General features: G+C 37.2%; 3 protein-coding genes and 1 non-coding gene across 6 annotated transcripts; all 4 read right to left on the bottom strand.

Moving 5' to 3' along the window:
- Nucleotides 1-1470: 1470 nt before the first annotated feature.
- On the bottom strand, nucleotides 1471-7011 carry LOC577158 (selenoprotein F). 2 transcript variants are annotated; one of them, XM_011678265.2, is made up of 6 exons: nucleotides 6955-7011; nucleotides 5753-5859; nucleotides 4961-5137; nucleotides 4493-4556; nucleotides 3570-3619; nucleotides 1471-3244 (listed from the first exon to the last, which is right to left on the bottom strand). In XM_011678265.2, exons 2-6 carry the CDS (start codon nucleotides 5801-5803, stop codon nucleotides 3110-3112), a joined length of 477 nt encoding a protein of 158 aa, XP_011676567.2. In that variant the 5' UTR covers nucleotides 5804-5859; nucleotides 6955-7011; the 3' UTR covers nucleotides 1471-3109. The 2 variants fall into 2 exon arrangements, with proteins under 2 accessions (XP_011676567.2, XP_030853527.1); XM_030997667.1 differs by having other exon boundaries at nucleotides 5753-5874; nucleotides 6955-7009.
- A 2911-nt stretch (nucleotides 7012-9922) lies between these two features.
- LOC105444262 lies at nucleotides 9923-11786 on the bottom strand. Its single transcript, XM_011678269.2, has 2 exons — nucleotides 11126-11786; nucleotides 9923-10662 (listed from the first exon to the last, which is right to left on the bottom strand). Exons 1-2 carry the CDS (start codon nucleotides 11410-11412, stop codon nucleotides 10014-10016), a joined length of 936 nt encoding a protein of 311 aa, XP_011676571.2. The 5' UTR covers nucleotides 11413-11786; the 3' UTR covers nucleotides 9923-10013.
- A 1696-nt stretch (nucleotides 11787-13482) lies between these two features.
- LOC754209 (60S ribosomal protein L28-like) lies at nucleotides 13483-18915 on the bottom strand. 2 transcript variants are annotated; one of them, XM_030998118.1, is made up of 6 exons: nucleotides 18868-18915; nucleotides 17479-17568; nucleotides 17172-17231; nucleotides 15993-16059; nucleotides 15242-15357; nucleotides 13483-13700 (listed from the first exon to the last, which is right to left on the bottom strand). In XM_030998118.1, exons 1-6 carry the CDS (start codon nucleotides 18913-18915, stop codon nucleotides 13608-13610), a joined length of 474 nt encoding a protein of 157 aa, XP_030853978.1. In that variant the 3' UTR covers nucleotides 13483-13607. The 2 variants fall into 2 exon arrangements, with proteins under 2 accessions (XP_030853978.1, XP_030853979.1); XM_030998119.1 differs by having other exon boundaries at nucleotides 18873-18894.
- On the bottom strand, nucleotides 14618-14687 carry LOC115929400. The gene has a single exon (XR_004066476.1). It is a non-coding gene; the product is annotated as a small nucleolar RNA SNORD61 (small nucleolar RNA).
- Nucleotides 18916-19354: the final 439 nt, after the last annotated feature.

The raw sequence follows: 19354 nt of genomic DNA, 5'->3' as shown, positions 1-19354 counted from the left end.
GTTGTTTTTCAAAATGTTGATCTATATTTTTACATTTGCTATCATGAGGAAAGGTGAGGGTGAAAGATTGAGATGGTCAGAATGGAAGTGAGGAAATCATAGTGACACACTTGCAGGGCTCAAATTAATTTTTTGTCCACGGAGGCTCTTCCAAAAAAAAAAATCCCCCATGAGCCGTCTCACAGGAGCTCTTTTAGTACTAACGGGGGCTCTTTTTTTTAATGCAAATTTCCATTGAATTGGTATCCATGATCCTCCTAAATTTTTTATATAGTTTATAATATGGCAGCCTCGATCTAGACACCAAAATATTTGAGCGAGAAATCCTGCACGCTAATCTAACTTCCATATAGTTCCATTTCATTGGTTTAAGGTTTGAAAGTTGAAACTCAATATTGTGTGAAAGTTATAACAGAAAAGATAATCTTCATTTTATAATTCCACGGGGGCGATTTTTAATTTTGCAATTGCCCCCGTCAGCAATCTGACGGAGGCGATTATGTAGCTCACGGGGTGAATCGTCCATCGCCCCCATGTATTTTGAGCCTTGCACACTTGTATAGAAAGAGACAGGTCGAGTTTTGGTAAAGACAATTCAAAAGAATTGTGAGCCTTCCCGTTTTATTTGTTAGTTTGAAAGACTATAAAAGTAATGTCCCCTGAATAGGACTGCTCTTCAAATGCTTATATTTTCGAAATAAGATGATAAATAGCTGAACAATTTGGACCAAATTTCATGCCACATGTGTTCGTAGTCCCACATGTACATTTGATATTCAATTGAACTTGAACGCAACTGTCAGCAAGACTAAGTACATTGCTTTATTTTCTAATGATTCCAAAACTCACAGTATGCTCAAATTCTACATAATCAATACCAGATAGTGTCTTTCACAATTTAGTTGCTTGACCTGGGCCCCCGTTTCATAAAACTTGTTCTCAATGAAAAATACCAAGTTTCTATGACAAATTTGATCTCGGCCAATCAAATGCCACGATTGCAGTAGCTTAGAGATATTGTAACTTGTTATTGATGAGAAGTTTTATGAAACAGGGCCCAGAACTTAGCTTTATAAGTATAACATACCAGAATAAAGAGAGTTGGAAGTGGTCAAGAGGGATAGAAGAATTGGAAGACCAAAGAAGAAAAGAAATTGAGTTGTGAGCAGAGGAAAACAATAAGTGAATAAAGAAAAAATGTGGCAAATAACCACTTTCCATACAATAGGCAGGCAGATATTTATTATTTTTATATACATGTGTATTACAATATTCTACCATGGAAAAGAGGATTAATTTTTCATCTTACAGGCAGTAACTAAACTTGCTATGACTAATGAAGTTTGAATAGACTATCCATTGCATTTAGTCAGCTGTGCAACATGGACCTAACATACTTATATATTTGTATTTCTGTAGTATGGTAACGGATGCACATAAATTAACTGAATATCCCTTACAGTTTATTCTTGAGAACAGATTGATTTAATAAGTGAGACATGATCACCAAGATATTAATCACAAAATTACAAAAAATTGCTGAACATGAATTACAAATATTTTATTGATACTCAAAGCTACAACTTCCCCGAACATACAAACTTTTTTTTACATCAAACAATGAACATGCACATAAAACCAGTACAAGGTAAATGTATAAATATATATCTCTATACCAATTGATATATCATCTGGTCAGAGCAACAAGGGTGTAAGCTCTGTCTTAAAGGATATAAGCTAAATAAAGCCCTTCTGGCTCCAAACAGGTGATATCCTTTGTGACATCATACCAATTTGTAAACTGCCCATGATTGAGTTTGTTCAAATAAAAAAGCAATTTTGCAGGGCTCAACACTACGAGTATTCATAGGCAAACAATAGACTAAGATTTAAAAGGCTTCCCATATCAAAAATTGGTTCTATTGAGATACAAAGTACAAGTACATCCTGTGAGTTTGACAAAAATGTAACGATGACGTCCAGACATAAAGTTAGTAAGGAGCCCTGCAACCTGTATACCGGTAACCAAAAACTTTCACGACACAAAATCTTGGCAAACTGGTAACAATGGCACAAAAAAAATGTGAATTGCTAAATTTAGTGTAGTGAATCTATTATGTGGCATTGTAGAATCTGGACAACTTATGAATGAAAATGGTGAAACTATCTCGCAGATATTTTGGTTTTACAGCATGTTACATAATACATAAGAGAGTGTGAAGATGAGATTAAGCATACATTGGGATCCAACAGAACACACCATTTGGTTTATTGATCTGCTTTCATAGACTATGCTTAATCTCTATGGAGTCTGCTATAGTTATCCTTCATTCAAGAATCTTGGTTATCAGTAAACAACAATGAATATAGAATAAGACAAGGTGGAATATGATTAAAAGGGAAATAGATTCATTCATAAATCGATTTAAGTTCAAGAATGCACCTATTAATGATCATTACAAATAGTATATTTTGAAAGCGCTTAAAGACATTTGTATTAAGCGCTATATAAAAGCTAAATATTATTTTTATTATTCCTCTGGGTAACACAAAGTTCCCTGAAAGACTGCACTTTGCAAACAACTGAATACTTCTGGTTTGGTCAGCTAAATAGCAAATGCTAACAAAAGGTTCCTTATTTATAAAACTGTAGGAGGTAATGTTTGGTTGTATTGAATGAAGCATAACTATATCTGGCAATTTAATCTTCACAGAAATCAGAAAAACATCAACACATTGCTTTTAAAATATTAAAAATACATTAATATAAAATTAGAAGACTACACCTCTTAAGAGTTTATTCTGTACATTTATTTGGTCGTCAAGAACAGAATTTCATTCTATATTATAAGATTTATTTGGATATTATATTCTCTCTTTCTACTTGTAAAAATGTGTAATCCTCTGCATGAATGGGTTTTAAGGCTAGTTTTTTTTAAATCATTCGCTTCTTCCTCATACATTATGGGATGCACCATTCAGTGCCGGAGTATGAATTCAATGAACTTTATTTGAAAAGAGAAATAGCAATGTTAAGCAATGTGTTGACGTGACTGACTTATCTCTCTATTGCCTCAAATCATTAATGAAATGAGGAAAAGTGAAAACTTTAATGAGATGGTTTAAGTCTCTCCATAAGGAATTCGTCAACTGAGTCGGTGTTCCACTTCTCAATGCTTAGAGTCTCGATGACCTTGTTCTTCTCATCCAAGAACTTCAAAACAGGATCCGCACCTCGCAGATACTGCAGAAAAAGGAAAACAGAAAGCGGAACTTATTTTCAAATCATTAACCTGTTCACAAGTTATCATAAACAATGCAATATAATAGTGTTTTCTGTATTTTGTTGATAGGAAAATAACATTGACTTTTTCTTTCAATCAACTTGTAATGAGAAAGGGATGAATTGGTGATAGGGTTTCCTTTTCTCTTTTTTTAATTTTTTTTAACAGGAGTAAAACAACTACATATACTTATTTACATTAGGGTCATTATTTCAGAAAAGAAAACTCAACTGCTTAGGTAGCAATTATTGCTTAAGTAGAGATGTGAATACATGTTTATCTTACCTTGATTTTCAAGTTTGGATACTTTTTAGGCCTATCACCCTTTACAAAAGCTGAGAAGACAAAATACAAATACATAAACACAAAAAGAAAAGAGTTAAAAAAAAAGTTAATAGGAACACATTCAATCGTAACTGATGCCAGCTCTTTAAGAACACAAAATATTGACGATACCCCAGAGCATGTGTGCTATCATGTGCAGATTAGCAATTGAATCCATTGACCAGGGTAATGATAATTACAATGTAAAGTGCTTAGAAACATAGTAATGTGCGCTATACAAATGTGAATATCATCAATACATACAAAAACTTATGTATGTAACAAATTAGGTATACTATAAATATAAACCTATATGAAAATGGTAAACTTTAACATCACATACATGTATCTTGCTGAATAAGGTGGAAGTCTTAAAACTACTTATTGCCAAAATAAATGAAACGCACATGGAATAAAGTTCTTAATATCTAAGTTTACATCAACATGAAATGTGAACTTCGTCTCTCAATTAATAATCAGTGTTAAAAATGACAATCTACTCAAATTTAAACATTTTCATCCTTCAACTGCCACAGTCTACTACTTGTTCTCTTTCAATAGACCAGTTTACTAACATATTCAAATTAATAATGTTTCTTTCCTAGGGAACTAGTGATGAGTTATTATTATACTATATTACTACTACAATGCTTGGAATTCAGTCTGTATACATTACTTGTTGCTGTGTTGGGCAAGCCTCAGGCAAGCTTTCAGGTTGTCAAGAACAACCGTTGTTTAAAAAGTATGCATAAAATTAGAATATGTTAGTAAACCGTTCTATTTCTGAAATTAATGATCAACCTCAAGCACTTGTGCTAGGGTGATACAGACAAAACTTTGAATGATGGAAATCATCTGTATCTACACACGGAGAATACACTCACCTTGGATCTGTGGAAACCGACCCAATTTTCATCCGCACACTTCTAAATGAGCATGGTGGAATGGCTGTCGGGAGGAAGGTAGAGAATAAAGAAGAGAAAAGATACATCAAGTACATGATGAACAGAAAGCACCTGACCTGATCTGTTTCTTCACTTCACTGAAAGTTAACTTAAAAGTAAAGACTCGACTTTCAAATGTGAAAATGACAAAGAGTAAATAAGAAATATATCTTTAGTTGTTATCATGCTGTTCTATTACAAAGTATTCTTTAATTCATTACCAAAATGTTCAAGATACGTTGCAATTTGCAAGACAATAACTGTTTGTTCAGTATTAATAGAGACCAAAAAATAGTAGCTAGTCAGGTCTGGCCCTGTTCAATCCACCATATCAAAAACAAAAGTGCATGAAAAACTTTTTACTCAGAGGAAATGAAATGACACTGAACTTGCACAACTTGAACTTACAGTAAAGTTATCTTCTTCAGCGTCATCTTGGCAGCACTGCCGACACGTTCCTTCCAGCTCATTCAGTTTGAATTCACCTAAATTACCACACGCACTACACAGAAGGTTGGAAGAGAATCCTTGGGTGAGGCATAACTCTGACGATAGCTTCTCTAGGCTCCCGGCACTCCTGGCTACCTGCAAGGGAAGAATAACAATTGAAAAATTATATTCTCCATACTGCTTTGCTTTGTTTGTCTTCTCATAAAGGCAACCTCTTAAACTGGAAGGGCCCATAAATATGTTGTCCCAATCATTATTCAATTTTATGCCACAATGACAGTCAGAGCATTGCAAGATGTTTATTGGACAGCAGATGTAGCGATACTTAAAAAATATATATTTACAGAAGGAAACACCTTAACACATTATGTTACCCATTGTTTATATCCTCCTAAATACTTTCAACTTTTATTTAATTTACAAGAACATGTATGTTTCCTTTATCTAAGTCCCATATCTTAAAAATGTTATATATGTCAATGTTTAATTTTTTAAACTGTATCTGTACTAATCCCCCAAACTGGACAGTTTGTTATTGTTACCTGCATGTTATATAGCTTCCTTTCCCCCTTTTTCCTTTCTTCTCTCTCTCTCTCTCTCTCTCTCTCTCTCTCTCTCTCTCTCTCTCTCTCTCTCATTTCTTTCCAGAGACTACCTTGTCCCTTTTCTCCCTTCATGCACTTGAACAGCCTATTCCGACTCTGTCAAAACTGAATTCTAGAGATACAATATTATATAAGAGTTACTTACCTGTACAATAAGAACCAGGAAGAGTGCTAGGAGATACCACAGGTCCACCATGATGGTGGGGAGAGGTCCCTCTTACGGACGCTCTCTCAGGACCAGCACCAAGATTTCTGTTCCAAGAAGATCTATAAGAGAAGATTAAAATTTGTGAAAGATGGATCTTTCATAGACACCCTTCCCTGTTTCTTTCATATTTGTTTTCCCTTCTTTTTGCTGTTGCTTTTATTTTTTAGCAATTTTATTCAATAATTCAATTTGAAGGATTCTCAATTTTGGACAGGACAGTGCAGCTCAAGGTTTAGATTGTTGTCTTAGTCTTGGATGAAATACAGGATAAACGATCTCACAAAAACGTCGACCAACAGACTTTTTTTACTCTCTCTCTCAATTATTTTTTAAATTCCACTCAGATCAGCATGTTTAACCCAGTTCAATTCAGGGAATTGAGATCATACATAAATTTGCAGCCTTGCAGTTGTTACTGCCCTTGTCGATTCATGCACACACAAAAAAAGAAGTTACTTAGATATAATTAATAGATCTAGTCTTCTAGAACCAGGAAAATGCAGAAGAAAATGCTTTTTAAAAAATTGGGGTTTCCAAGTTGAAAATGAAAATTTCAATATCTTTCCTCATATATGATCTACAAAGAAAAGCTGTAGCAGAGCTTATAAAAAACAAAAATATAACCTAGCCCTAGGTGCCAAATCTAACGTTTAATTTGAAGCTATTTTCAATAACCTTGTCCTTGATTTCTTGAATCATTGAATGGAAATGTGACAGTGTAGGGTCTACAATTATTTAAACAAATAAAAAGTTATTTATTTTCGCTTTTCACAACCAAAATTCAACCTAACATTTACAGAGTTATTCTCTAATGAAATCAAACTTCTACAACTTATGATAAAGACAAGTAAGATTAAGAATACGTAAGTTTCCTGTGGTTTTACTTTTCTCTGTCTTACTTTGTTTGACTTTCGTTTTGTGCAACAGTCAGTAGGCTACTCGGACGAGGAACAAAGTAAAGATTACACAGGATTCAACATATGGACACACGAAACAAAGTCGCTTCGACATTAATCCCATTTTTAAATGCTCACATTCACACAAATCATACACAAAGCATTGAAACACATACTGGTACTTATAATAATTGTTATACCTCACCAAATAGAAAATCAAAGCAATAATAAAGAAATTATCACCTAAAATGTTCGGCTTTATCCACACGTCAGCAGAGCAGAGCTAGAGCAGAGGATTGATAGGGATATCCGGTATCCGGGTACCGTACCCGATTACACTTACCCGATTATTGCAGACCTGCCAACCAGTACGATTTAGTCGTAATTAGTACGATTTTTAGAAGCGAATACGACAGTGCGATTTTCCTTAATAAAATACAATTCCCCCCCCCCCCCCCCCCCCCCCAAAAAAAAAAAAAAAAAAAAAAAAAAAAATTAACATTTTGTGTGTGCGTCCGCCATTTTCAATGGCAAAATGTCCATTCTGTCCTGTAAAGTATCCTACAAGCATCTCACATCGGCAATTTGGGGATGTTTATTGGTTCATCGAACACACCAGTCGTGGCGAAATATGCATATTCAACCAATGATCAATAAAAAAAATTCTTCCTGTAGGTATAAACTGTAAGAGGCATTGATCCGAGTAACAATCCGTGTTTATTTTCAAGAATACAACTTTTGTCAGTAAAATACAACTTTTGACACTAAAGAATACAGTTTTTGAACTCCAGAGGTTGGCAGGTCTGTTATTGTCCTCAGGGGCGGTTGAGTGGGGGGCACCAAAAAAAAAAGAGGGGGCACTTCTCGAAACAATATATAGGCACCTACAAAGGAAAACCTAGAGGCAAACAATTTTGTGTATATGTTTCTCTCTCTACATGGTCCAAGATACTGATTGAGCCTTAAGATCAATATTACAAGAACTCATGTGATATGGATTGGGAAAATAGAGCCTGCAAAAAACAGCTACTGCCAGAGAACAAACTAAATTGGGTATCAGAAGGTTAATCGCAATACTTTAATAGGAATAGGTTTTTCGGTTAAGTTAGTAGAGATTGTCAATTATAATTATACTGAACAAAATTAAAGATATAAAACGTCAAATTATTTCATGGTCTAAAGAACCTTAACTGTCCCATCATGATTTTGCAGTTGCGTGTAGTGGTCTGAATGTTCATTTGCGAGTGAGCAAACATTGTTTTAAGATTTGTGAGGTCGCTTAATTGTGAGGGAAAAAACATCCTAATAGGGTTGTTAAGCACAATTCAATCATGAAAGAATGAAAAGACCTTTAATAAGAGACAAAATATTGGCGTGCATGCCTGAATATATTTCTTTTATTGAAAGTGTCATTCTTCATTGCAGAATTGGAAATCTATATTTGGACAAGAGGCATCAGCTCGCCCCTCCCCACGCCCACCAACAATTATTAAGAGATATCCTGGAAATGCCCTACATTTTTTGTAATTGTTTTTGGATGGAGAATTTCTTTTGGACCGAACCGAATTAAGCATTAATGTTTTAATTGTTGCAAGTACCCCTAAAGTTTTCTTTAATTAATCTCTCTATTCAAGATTTGTTTTTCTCTCTTCCTGCGGTCCACGGCGTGGTGGCGCCTCTCTTCTTTCTTTCTTTTTATTTTTTTTTCAACCCGGAAGACTTTTTTTTTTCCTTTTTGAGAGGGGGATGCACAGGTGTCAGGATTAAAGACATCTTGCAAGAATGAAATTTGTCATAAATCAAGATGAAAACGAGCAGAGGCAATGGATACATCGAATGTGAAGGGCAGACATAAGCCAGAGAGTGGCGGAGATAGGGAAAACGATTGGGCATAATGAGATAAGCGGACAAGAGCTATTATAGAGAGGGTAGAGGGAGAGAGGGAGGGGGAGGGGAGGGAGGGAGGGGGAGGGAGGGAGAGAGAGAGAGGGGGGGGGGGCAGAGAGACTGATGGACAAACCAAGAATTGTCGAGAAATTCGAGAGATGAGTGGACATAAATAAATATTCTTTACCCCACCCCCTCCCCTTCCCTCCTCTACTCTCCCTCTCCCTCTCTTTCTCTCTCTTTCTCTCTCTCTCTCTCTCTCTCTCTCTCCCTCTCTCTCTCTCTCTTGTCTATCTCTCGCTGTGGTGAGAATCGAAGCGGGATGGAGATGTGGACGTACGGAACTATAATTATTGATACTGGGACGTTTTCGGATAAGAGTCATCTCAGCTATAGGAGAAACTCTAAATCAATCAAAATTGGTTCCCAGGAATTCAAAATGTCTACCGGGGCAGCTTCTTTGGAGCCAGTCACGTAAGGGCGTGTGGCGGAAAAGTGGAGGAATAGGTGATATCGGTCGTCAGCAAATTGCTAAATGTGCCCCCCCCCCCCCCATTCCCCCTATATCTCTCTCTCTCTCTCTCTCTCTCTCTCTCTCTCTCTCTCTCTCTCTCCGTCAGCTAGCTGCCGCCTGTATGTCGTCAGGCGCCCCTAAATGGGGAGTGGAAGGGAAGAGACTGGCGACGGACCATTTTTTTGGCATAGGCGGGTCCAGAGGAAAGAGGCCACCCCACTCTGCAAATAATGTTGAGTAAATACCCCAAAAATATCTAAAATTAGGATGTATTTATTAGGACAATTTCTTCACATGGATATTTTGTTTTAAAAACATAATTACATGATATAATAATGAATGAAAATGTGAAAGATACATGGAAACAATATAGATAATTGATAAGCATGCTAAAATGCATTATTTTAAATGAGGTTTGAATGTTCAGAAGACGATGGGTGAAAATGGATTTACAATCTGTTAGTGGAACTTTACTTATATCTGCACATGATTATCGGAGGAAAAATATATTCTCTTCATAGCTATAGGTGCAAACGAGAACACTGAATGTCCTCCATGCACTTTGGGAGTGGTTATACTTTTCTATATTTTAACTCAGTGTATGGTTTTAAATGAGGACAAAGTGAGCACCTCTCACAAATTCATGGTCATGTATGGCTTTGGCTTATAACTGTTAAAGTCTTGGTGTTGGGTTAAAGTATTGGTGTTTGATAAAAGACATCCGGCAGACAGAGAGCTAGTTCCAGCACCCGAATCGACCCGAGATGAAAACTCCTGAAAATAACTAAAAGGCCAAAACAAAAAACATGTATCTCGCGGCTTGCTGCAAATGAGTAAGTTGTACACTTTTCCACAAGTTCACCCAACCCCTGAGGTTTCATAGAATGAGAACAATTAATGTTTAGACTTTCATTCTATGTTCATACATCTCTTTATAAAATGGCAAAACTTGGTCAGTACATCTGATGACGTCATGAGTGACTTCATCACGAGAAGGCATCCTATTGGCCGGTTTAAATTCACTACTTCTGGTCGCAGTTCCATACCACGCTACAATATTCTCCACCAGGTCATCGGCGGGCAATTTCCACTTCTTCACCACCTCCAGCGAAGCATCCCACTTCAATCGGGATTCTTCGTAAGGTAGTCCAACAGCTCGGCAGTACTTCGGTAGCATTTCGGAAGGATTCGCGAGCAGATCGTCACCGTCCATCACGATCGGGTCGCTATCCACATTCTCCCGAATATACTTCCAGAGGTCGTAGACGTCCTTGATGAAAAGACCGGGGGTCATGTAGTGGTTGTGTCGCTCGACGTCGTAGGTCGACTCGTCGGCAGCTTCACCCGATAAGAGGCCGAGCTTGGAGAGGTGCTCGAACATCATTTTTCTTTGAGAGTAGAAGGAGCGCAGAGGATGACGGATAATAAAAGTGTGCTTGTATCCAGTCGGTATGAATGGATGCTCTTTCTCGCTAATGCTGAATGCCGCATCTTTAACAAAGACATGCTTGCTCGTCGAGCTTTCAAGTGCTTGCTTCACTTCGTCATACCTGTGGAAACAGAGGAGTTTGAAGAGTTTAAGGCGGAAACATGTGAACTTAAACGTTATGATCGTACGTAGCCGCCCTGAGCTCAAAAACTTAAGTTTGAAGTTCAAATTTATTTGTTTCATATTTCACAAAAAAAGAATTCACATAATTGACAAAATGAGAACATGATATGAAATATACTAAAAGTGTCACATTACATAATTAATTCTTTGAAAAGACGTCGAAATTAATTGTATTAAATAGAAGGTTATACATGGTGAAATATAGGGTTATTCGTGTGATATTGGCCTACTGTGCATGCGAAATGTAAATAAAAGTATAAAATATATAAATTAGGCGTACTGTATTGGTATTACTGTATTGATATTGTTATAACATCTCAAATTCTCAACATTCCAATCCTGTCAGAAATTACCCATCTACAATTATTAGAAAGCATTATGATAACTCAAAGTTTACTCACGACAGACATTCAGCTTTGAATGATTTGCAGCCAGTTGCTTCGTTCATGAAACTAGCTGCCTGACGAAACATATGTTCGTTGCCATGGTAACTCGTTGGCAAGTCGACGCGCAGACGACTTTGTATTTCCCGCCTTGCGAGGTAGGAGTAACAGTAAGGTTCGAACCACACCTGCGTGTCTGGAATGAAACTAATACACTTCGTGAGAGCAGTTGAGACTGAACGGGGCATGCACCACAAGATGGTACGAGTTCTGCTCGAGTCTCCTTCATCAGACGATTCAGCCATCTTCGATCTCCCAAGGTTTAGATACTTCTATTCCAGATAAAGTGTCTGTATACTTCATGCAATATTGAGCACAGTTCAACCAAGGCCCGGATCTATATCTAGGGACCTGAACTATACGATCGATCAGTACCTTATTAATAATAGGTAGAATGTGCCTTATCAACACTATAAAAAAATGCATTTATTGTCCTGGTTATTACAACAAGAGCTCCTTTCCTCAAGAATATTGACTCAAATACGGAGGGTATACCTCAACGCATAATGTAGCTAGTACACGTCGCATAGATTGAACCAAATCCAAAGCAAGGGTATCCAATGTTTTCATGTATATGCAGTCATGATCTCCGTGGAACTTTTAATGGTGCATGCATGGATCATTGTATGTATACGAGAGTGACCTTTGATCAGTAAAGAAGGAAATTACTACCGGGTAAACTTGATAATTGAGTCATTCTGCAGGCCGCCACAGCACGTGAGCGAAAAGTTCAAGGCTGTGTTTATATAGCGAGGCCATGAAGGGAATCATTGCTAGTAGACACCTTTATTGGGGTTGGGGGGGGGGGGGCATTGGACCAAAGGGGGCTTCAAACTATCCAAAAACTTTCCTACGAATACATTCCTTTCAGGGAGAAGAGGTAGATACACTGGAAGGAAAAGAGAGTGTTGGAGGGAGGGAGAGAGAGAGAGAGAGAGATTGGTGGAGGGAGAGAGATGAGAGAGAGAGATAGAGAGATGGGGGAGAGAAAAGAGAGAGAGTAGACAGAGAGAGGGCGTAGAGAGGTACAGTCGTACAGAGGAATAGAGGGAGATATTGTAGAGAGGAGGGTGGGGGTATTTTACTTTGTATCCATCATTTCATCCTCCCAAACTACAAATTATGTGAAAATGTCGGACCAAAGTGGCCGACAAATTATGCGAAAATGTTCCTACACATACAGTGCATAAAGGGAGAAAGTGGATAGACGGCGGGATGAAGAGAGTGTTGGAGGAGAGAGAGAGAGAGAGAGAGATAGAAAGAAGAGAGCATAGAGAGGTACAGTAGTACAGAGGAATAGAGGGAGATATTGTAGAGAGGAGGGTGGGGCTATTTTACTTTGTATCCATCATTTCATCATCACAAACTTCCTCTACCAGAAGGCCTTGGCCAGATCATCACTCCTTGCCACTTTCTCCCGTCTTTCCCCTCAACACTTAAACACTCTTCAATTCCCTCTCAAAATGGACCAATGCCTCGACACCCAATTCTCTCTCTCTCTCCCTCCCACGGCCCCCCCCCCCCTTCTCTCTCTCTCGCCCTCCTTAAATTAATACAGACTTGCCCAGTCTCTTCTTCACATTCGACAAACAGCATTTGGTAGTACCAATCAATCAATCAGTCACATATCTCTACTCTCTATCAACATCATCACCTACATGTAAATCACGATTACGATTATGTACAGTAAACAAGCACATTTATGCTGGTAGAGGCAAAATGATTGGTGGAAATTAATAGCCATCAGTGGACATAACCATGTAAACTATCATTTTTGCTCGCTTTCCTACAACAAAAGTTGACCTCGTGGGTTAAATTTATACCAATAGTTCACACATCCTGTTGTTATAGGTATATCATTGAGTTAGCATTTGTTCCTACAAATTAGTTGTTATGTGACAAAATAGTTCAACAGTAAAGCCTTGCTCACAAATGCAGCAGTAAACCAGTGTAATATGCATCACACTTCTGTATCTTACAACACAGAGGTAAGTAAATACATGTATACATCAAGACCTTTGTTGCACGCAGTTGCCATTTTTTTTAGTCAGAATACTGGGACGGTTTACCGCATATCTATGAGCATGAGGGTGATGGGAAGCAATGATTGCAATCGTTTTAAACCAGTATTAATGGCTTCTAAAAGAAGAGGGTTAGGAGGAACCTCAATTTCTACCATACATGACTCTGACCTCGACCAACAAAGTGCCTTCACCTTTCATGTTTACCCAACAACATTCTACTCAGATAGCGCAATCCACTCTGATAACAAATACAATCTACTCTGATAACAGAATACAAGCGACATCTTCTTATTGGTTGCACTAATGAATGTCATTTATTTATAACAGCCATACAGTGTGTGACGCGATGGTAAACGTCTAACAGAATAACCAGTCCTGGGTCTAACGGGGAAGGGAGATGGCATCATGGTGGTGGTCTATGTGCGCCTGGCCTTGGTGGGGCGCTTCTTCTGGACCGATGTGATGGGCTTCTGACTCCTGATGATGGCGCTAGCTCTCCTCAGGGCAGCCTGAATGATAAGAAGACACAAGTTGTGAAATCAATATAATAATATAAAACAGGGCCTTGAGACTAAATCAGAAACGAGGTTGAACAAAATTCAGACAAACATGAAGTATGTGTTTACAATTCATATGTATTTAATTAAGTACCTATGATTGTCAATTATATGTTGTTCCTTTGAAATTACTGTGAAGCCAGATTGTAAATGTAAATATGAACAATTATCCTCTATGGACATAATAAAGAAATGAAATGAAATGAAATAAGTTGAGTTATCAGTGTTATCACAGTAACATGAAATGGCTTGTGTGGGATTTTGTAATAAATAAGAAACCAACAGATCATTCAACATTTGCACTCTACCTACTTGAAAAAAAAAAAGAGCAGATAGGTTGGAATATTATGGTGTTACTTTGAGCCCAGCGTTTAAGTTAGGAATTCAACTTGCAATAGAAATTGACCCTAGAGCAAATATCGCCCGAGGTCAATGGTTGTTTGGACAATGTCAAATGTCAGCAGAATAACACCACTTGCTGAGAGTAGCATACACTAGTAAGCAGTATTATCAATTATGATGGTTGTGTACATATGGTAAAACAATTTGTAAAACCAGACATTTCTGTAAATTCGTTATTGGTTAGGATTTGCAAAATTTTCAAGCTAGGTAATGTATTGGTGTAATTGAATTATGACATGTAATTTTGCTAATTACATGGTTCTTGTGGTAACTAGACGGATCGTATACTGCTTGCAGTTGAAAATGATGCTTCCACCGTAGAGCTTACAAATAAAACTCTGGTCTTGTATGTATATCAGTAAACTAACTGTATAAATAGCAACTGTATAAATGGTTATTTCTATTAAAAAATAATATTTGTTAATTAGCATCTTCAATCACATTTTACAGCCAACATATATGATCAGACATTCAGAACTTCTTAGAGGTATTCAAATATTCCTCATGAATAAATCAGTCAAAGAAAGTCATCCTTATGTCTCTAAATCACACTATCTAGCAAATGTGTATTTTAATATAGATGGAATACTCAATGAATTATGAAAATGATGCCTCCGCCATAGAGCGATTTTACAAACCAAAACAGAAGCAATTTTTAAAATCCAAATTTGGTTGTAATCCATTAACAGGTTCTAAGAATATCTTGATTACAAGCCTTTTTTTCATTTAAATGTATGATCCTTTGATCTTTGACCTCATGATCCCAAAATCTAATCAGTTCATTGGCTTTGCAAGATACATACAGGTCCTAATTTTGATGGTAATCCATCAATCAGTTCTAATATCTATTAAAGCCTATCTGCACCAATTTGGCCAGGAGGGATTAGACCTCCCTGCATGGACACCGACATGTGATTATCTCATCAAATCAGCTCTCAATTAACATAAGAAAAAGGGGACCATGGGGGACCAATGGTCACCGATTAGGCATTGTTTGCTAAATAGAGGGCGCAATAAGCCCAAAGTACTGCAGACAGGCTTTAACATCCAAACAAAAGGAAGAGGAAGGAAGTGGGATGCCTATATCTTACCATCTTTAGGTCCTTTCGGTATCCCTTCTTTAGGGTACGGCGGATAGCTGTAAGGGTACGGCGAGAATCCTTCTTCATCTCAACGCGGTTGAAGGTCTTGGCTGGCTTGTTCATGGCTACAAAGAAACAACAAAATTAGAACAGGTATAAAAATTCACACTTAATAACTATTAGGCATATCTCCATCATCCAGATCAAAATATTTAAGTTATCAACATTTCAAAAGATCACTTGACAGCTCTAAAGTGGATTAAGTTAGGGAAAGGGAAGAGTGATGAAGGTACTTAACAACATGGAAGTCACACTCATGACTCTATTTGCAAAAACAAGGACAAATAAATTTATCCTAAAAATACACATTGTCAGTCATTAGCATTATGTTTGCAGGTTCCAAGCTCAGATAATTAATTATGGTGGACTAAGCACATCTTACTGTTCGAAATGGTGATATTTTCATAATCTCACCAATACCAAACAATTGAAGGATGGCATATCATAATTCTATTTCACATTAGAAGAAAAAAAACATAACGAAACACCCGCATCAAAATGACCAATACAATGCCAGCTTTATCATAAGCACCCGATGAACAACACATCCATATGAAGGAAAGTGTCTTGCACAGTGTCTACACCTGGGTAGAGACACACATTTCAACAAATATTCAATTCTTGCATGGTGAATGTACCTTCTGCCTAGTGCTTAATCCTGGGTGGAGAGAAAACTTTGTAATCATTTTTTTCAACTTACTTCCCTTGATCTTCTTGGTGACTAGAACAACACCCTTGCCGTCAGCTGCAGCCTCGACTCCTACAGCCTAGAGATGGAAAATAATTTACGAGTTCATGGTTAGATTGTTGAGAAATAACTACCAGAAATCTGGTTTAAATTTGACCCATGGTTTAAATCTTCATTTACATAACCCATGGTCTAAAATTAGCGCGACACAGTCAGAGGTCCAATATTAGACGCGCGCAAGGTACGCTTATTCTGCGCTAATTTTAAACCATGGGTTATGTAAATAAGGGTTTAAAACATGAATTTAACCCTTACTGTACTGGGCTATTTTGAGCACCCACTGACTGGGGGGGGGGGGCCTCCCAGGCCCCCCCCCTATGATCTCGGCCGTCGATTGTCCGATGAACACGAAAATTTGCACGTTTGTAGATATTTACGTAAGGAACAAGATGGTATAATTAGTTTTTTCCGAATATGCAAATTTTTGTCGTTAGCCTAATTAATTATGCAAAAATGCTAATTTTATGCATTTTACAGAAAACGTTTCAAACTCCACTTTTTGAATGTTGAAACTCATTATTCATATCAAACTTCTTTTTTAACTCAAAAAAGTTAATTTAATGTAATTAATAATGATAATTTATGCAAATTTTGATGCAATTTTTTTTTTTTTTTTTTTTTTTTGATGACATGCGCATACTAATTGTTATGTAACACCTTACAGGTATATCCGATTTCGACGAAAATGATATCAAAATGTGCGTGAGACTTGAGGGAAAAAAGTCATGAAACGACAATTCAAAATTCCAAGCGGTTGCGGCGCAAACTCCGAAAATGTCGAGGGGGGGCCTCCCAGGCCCCCCCCCCCCCCCCCCCCCCCCCCCCCCCCCAGTACAGTAAGGGTTAAACCTCTTTTGTGAATTCGGTCCAATATGTTATGTGCTCTTGTGATGCACAATGGATTTTTAAAAGAAATAATAATGAATTGTTTGAACTATTTGCATCATTACCACCCCCCCCCCCCCTTTGAACATGAATACAGCCATTTCCTTGATACTAAGCACTAGGTAAGCACCACCAAAAGCTGCCAGGAGCTGCGACAGTAATGAATTTACTGAAAAGAGAATAAAACTCTTTTAAGGAAAAGTGAAAGTTTTCATGAATTGGTGAATAATTGCAGAAATTTCCTACCTTCTTGTGGATAAGACCATTGTACTTGAAGGAATTCCTGTTCTTCAAGTTGTTGGGCTCCTACGTACACACAATGAAAAAAAGAACATCATAGAAAGATTGAATATAAATATGAATTAAACACAGCAACAATTTCAATAATGTAGCAATATTAACATGTCACTGTTCAATCTTATTCTCATTAGAAAATAACAAAGTATGGAGTATGTTAGATGCCCTACAATCATTATTTGACTCAAGAATTTGTTTGTGATGGTCCTAATCTGGCATATGTTCTTTCGACATGGTTACAGAAAAGAAAACTTACTGTGCTCATGGTGACTCCGCCCCCATGCTTCAAGAAGCAGGAGTTGTTACGGATGATAAGCCACTGGAGATCTGCAGACGCCATTTTGTCCTTTGATAAAAGAAAGAAAGAAACCAAATTATAAGTCATGCTCAGTAACCTTGTCTATGAATGAACAGTGCTAAAACTTCAAATGCATGGCATGCTGTTCGCTGAATTCTACATCAAAAACCAAATTTTTAACTGGGACAATTTTTGTTTCATCTGAACAGACATCTATAGAGAAAAATTTGTTTTTTACATGATTGTTGGGAGTAGCACTGGGAGCAAGCTTTGTACAGAGACAGACAGATATTCCATATTTTCACAAGCACCAACAAGAAAGGTGTTCAATAAAATTGACAATTTATGAGATCTACAACTTCCATAGAACTTAAAAGGCTCAATAAAAAAAATCAATCATACAATGTTCAATTAGGCCTACAGCAGACACAAAATTTGTAATAGGATGTCATCACCCCCCCCCCCCCTCCCTTCCTTGTGATGCCCCTGTGATGTGAATGAAAATTTCACAAATTCACATGCATAATGATAGATAACTTAGACCCTAGTCCAAAAATAGTGTAGATCTAGGCCTAGATCTAGGCCTCCATGGAGTTTGAATGAACAAGGGTGAAATAATTCATTTGACTGAAACAGCTAGAAACCCTTTTCCAAACACTCCTCAACATCATCATCATCATCATCATCATCATCATCATCATCAAGTACGGGTAGAAGGCGTTGGCCTGTAATTCCCGGTCACTGCTTCTAACATGATCACGATTCATGCTTGAGCTTTGTTGAAGTTATCATTCAATTTCGATCACCATCACTTTTCAGATTTCACCGTCATTTAATTTTCACGTCATCAGACATCGCATCTGCCATCATTGGCATTGCACAAAATCTGCAGAATCCATGGGCTACTTCGAGTCTTTGTCTGTAATCTCATGGATTTGTAAAAATTGAGAGGAGACACCTTTAACCATATTGAATTAAACTGGGTTTCATTTGAACTTTTTGTGTAGATGTAGAATCTAGAGCCGTGTCGCTCGTGATCGTGCAGTTGAAAGACCACGGTCACTGTACGAAAATCACTCATGTAATTTTGGCCATACATATTATACACGTAGATCTACATTGCATTGTCAATGCACGGACGCGGACACGGTTCGGCCCGTCACTCAATCACCATTCGTTAGCAAAAACAACACCCTTTTGGACCACATATACAAACAATTATCCCTAATTATTTTACTCTATTACAATCATCACTTATATATTAATCATACTTTATCACTAAAATTAGTTTTGCAGGAGAGAATCCCTAATTTTACAAATATTTGTTAAGAGGTTGTCCACATGTACCTTACTTCTGTATGTGGGACTGGGAAAGAGAAATAGTAAGACGCGCATTGATATGATTTATCGCTGTAGAGATCAAACTTTGATTTTTTTTTTTTTTTAATCCGAGTGCATTGATAAATATTTACAGTTATTGATTTTTATTTAATAACGATTCCAAAAAGGTTATAAAATGGTGTAGAAATTTCAAAATGTACAAGTTAAGTAAGGACTACATTATATCTCAATTTTCACGCGTATGTATAGTTTTTTTTTCTTCCATCTTTGAACATGAGATGGCGCCAGATGCGATGGCAGAGTTGAGAGAGCAGGGGGGGGGGGGGGGGGGGGGGGGGAGGGGCTTTATTTTCTCGAGTTACTTTATAATTCTAATTTTCATCACAAATCATAACTAATAATAAATTTAACAACTTGGGGTAATATCGAATCAATTCAATAACAAGTGGCTCGTTTTTTAATGATGATCACAAAAGTCGTAGACAATGATAAA

This window comes from Strongylocentrotus purpuratus, unplaced genomic scaffold (assembly GCF_000002235.5).
Source record: "Strongylocentrotus purpuratus isolate Spur 01 unplaced genomic scaffold, Spur_5.0 spur5_scaffold_4, whole genome shotgun sequence".
Lineage (NCBI taxonomy): Eukaryota > Metazoa > Echinodermata > Echinoidea > Camarodonta > Strongylocentrotidae > Strongylocentrotus > Strongylocentrotus purpuratus.
The sequence above is the reverse complement of the archived record's forward strand: the minus strand, read 5'-3'. Positions and strand labels throughout refer to the sequence as shown.

Coding starts and splice junctions, on each gene's coding strand:
- LOC105444262 (XM_011678269.2), bottom strand. CDS start 11,412: ATGGCTGAATCGTCTGATGAAGGAGACTCGAGCAGAACTCGTACCATC. Junction 10,663..11,125: donor TTCAAAGCTGAATGTCTGTC/GTGAGTAAACTT, acceptor CTGTTTCCACAG/GTATGACGAAGTGAAGCAAG.
- LOC754209 (XM_030998118.1), bottom strand. CDS start 18,915: ATGCGCGTCTTACTATTTCTCTTTCCCAGTCCCACATACAGAAGTAAG. Junction 17,569..18,867: donor GTCCCACATACAGAAGTAAG/GTACATGTGGAC, acceptor CTTTTATCAAAG/GACAAAATGGCGTCTGCAGA. Junction 16,060..17,171: donor ATGGTCTTATCCACAAGAAG/GTAGGAAATTTC, acceptor TTCCATCTCTAG/GCTGTAGGAGTCGAGGCTGC.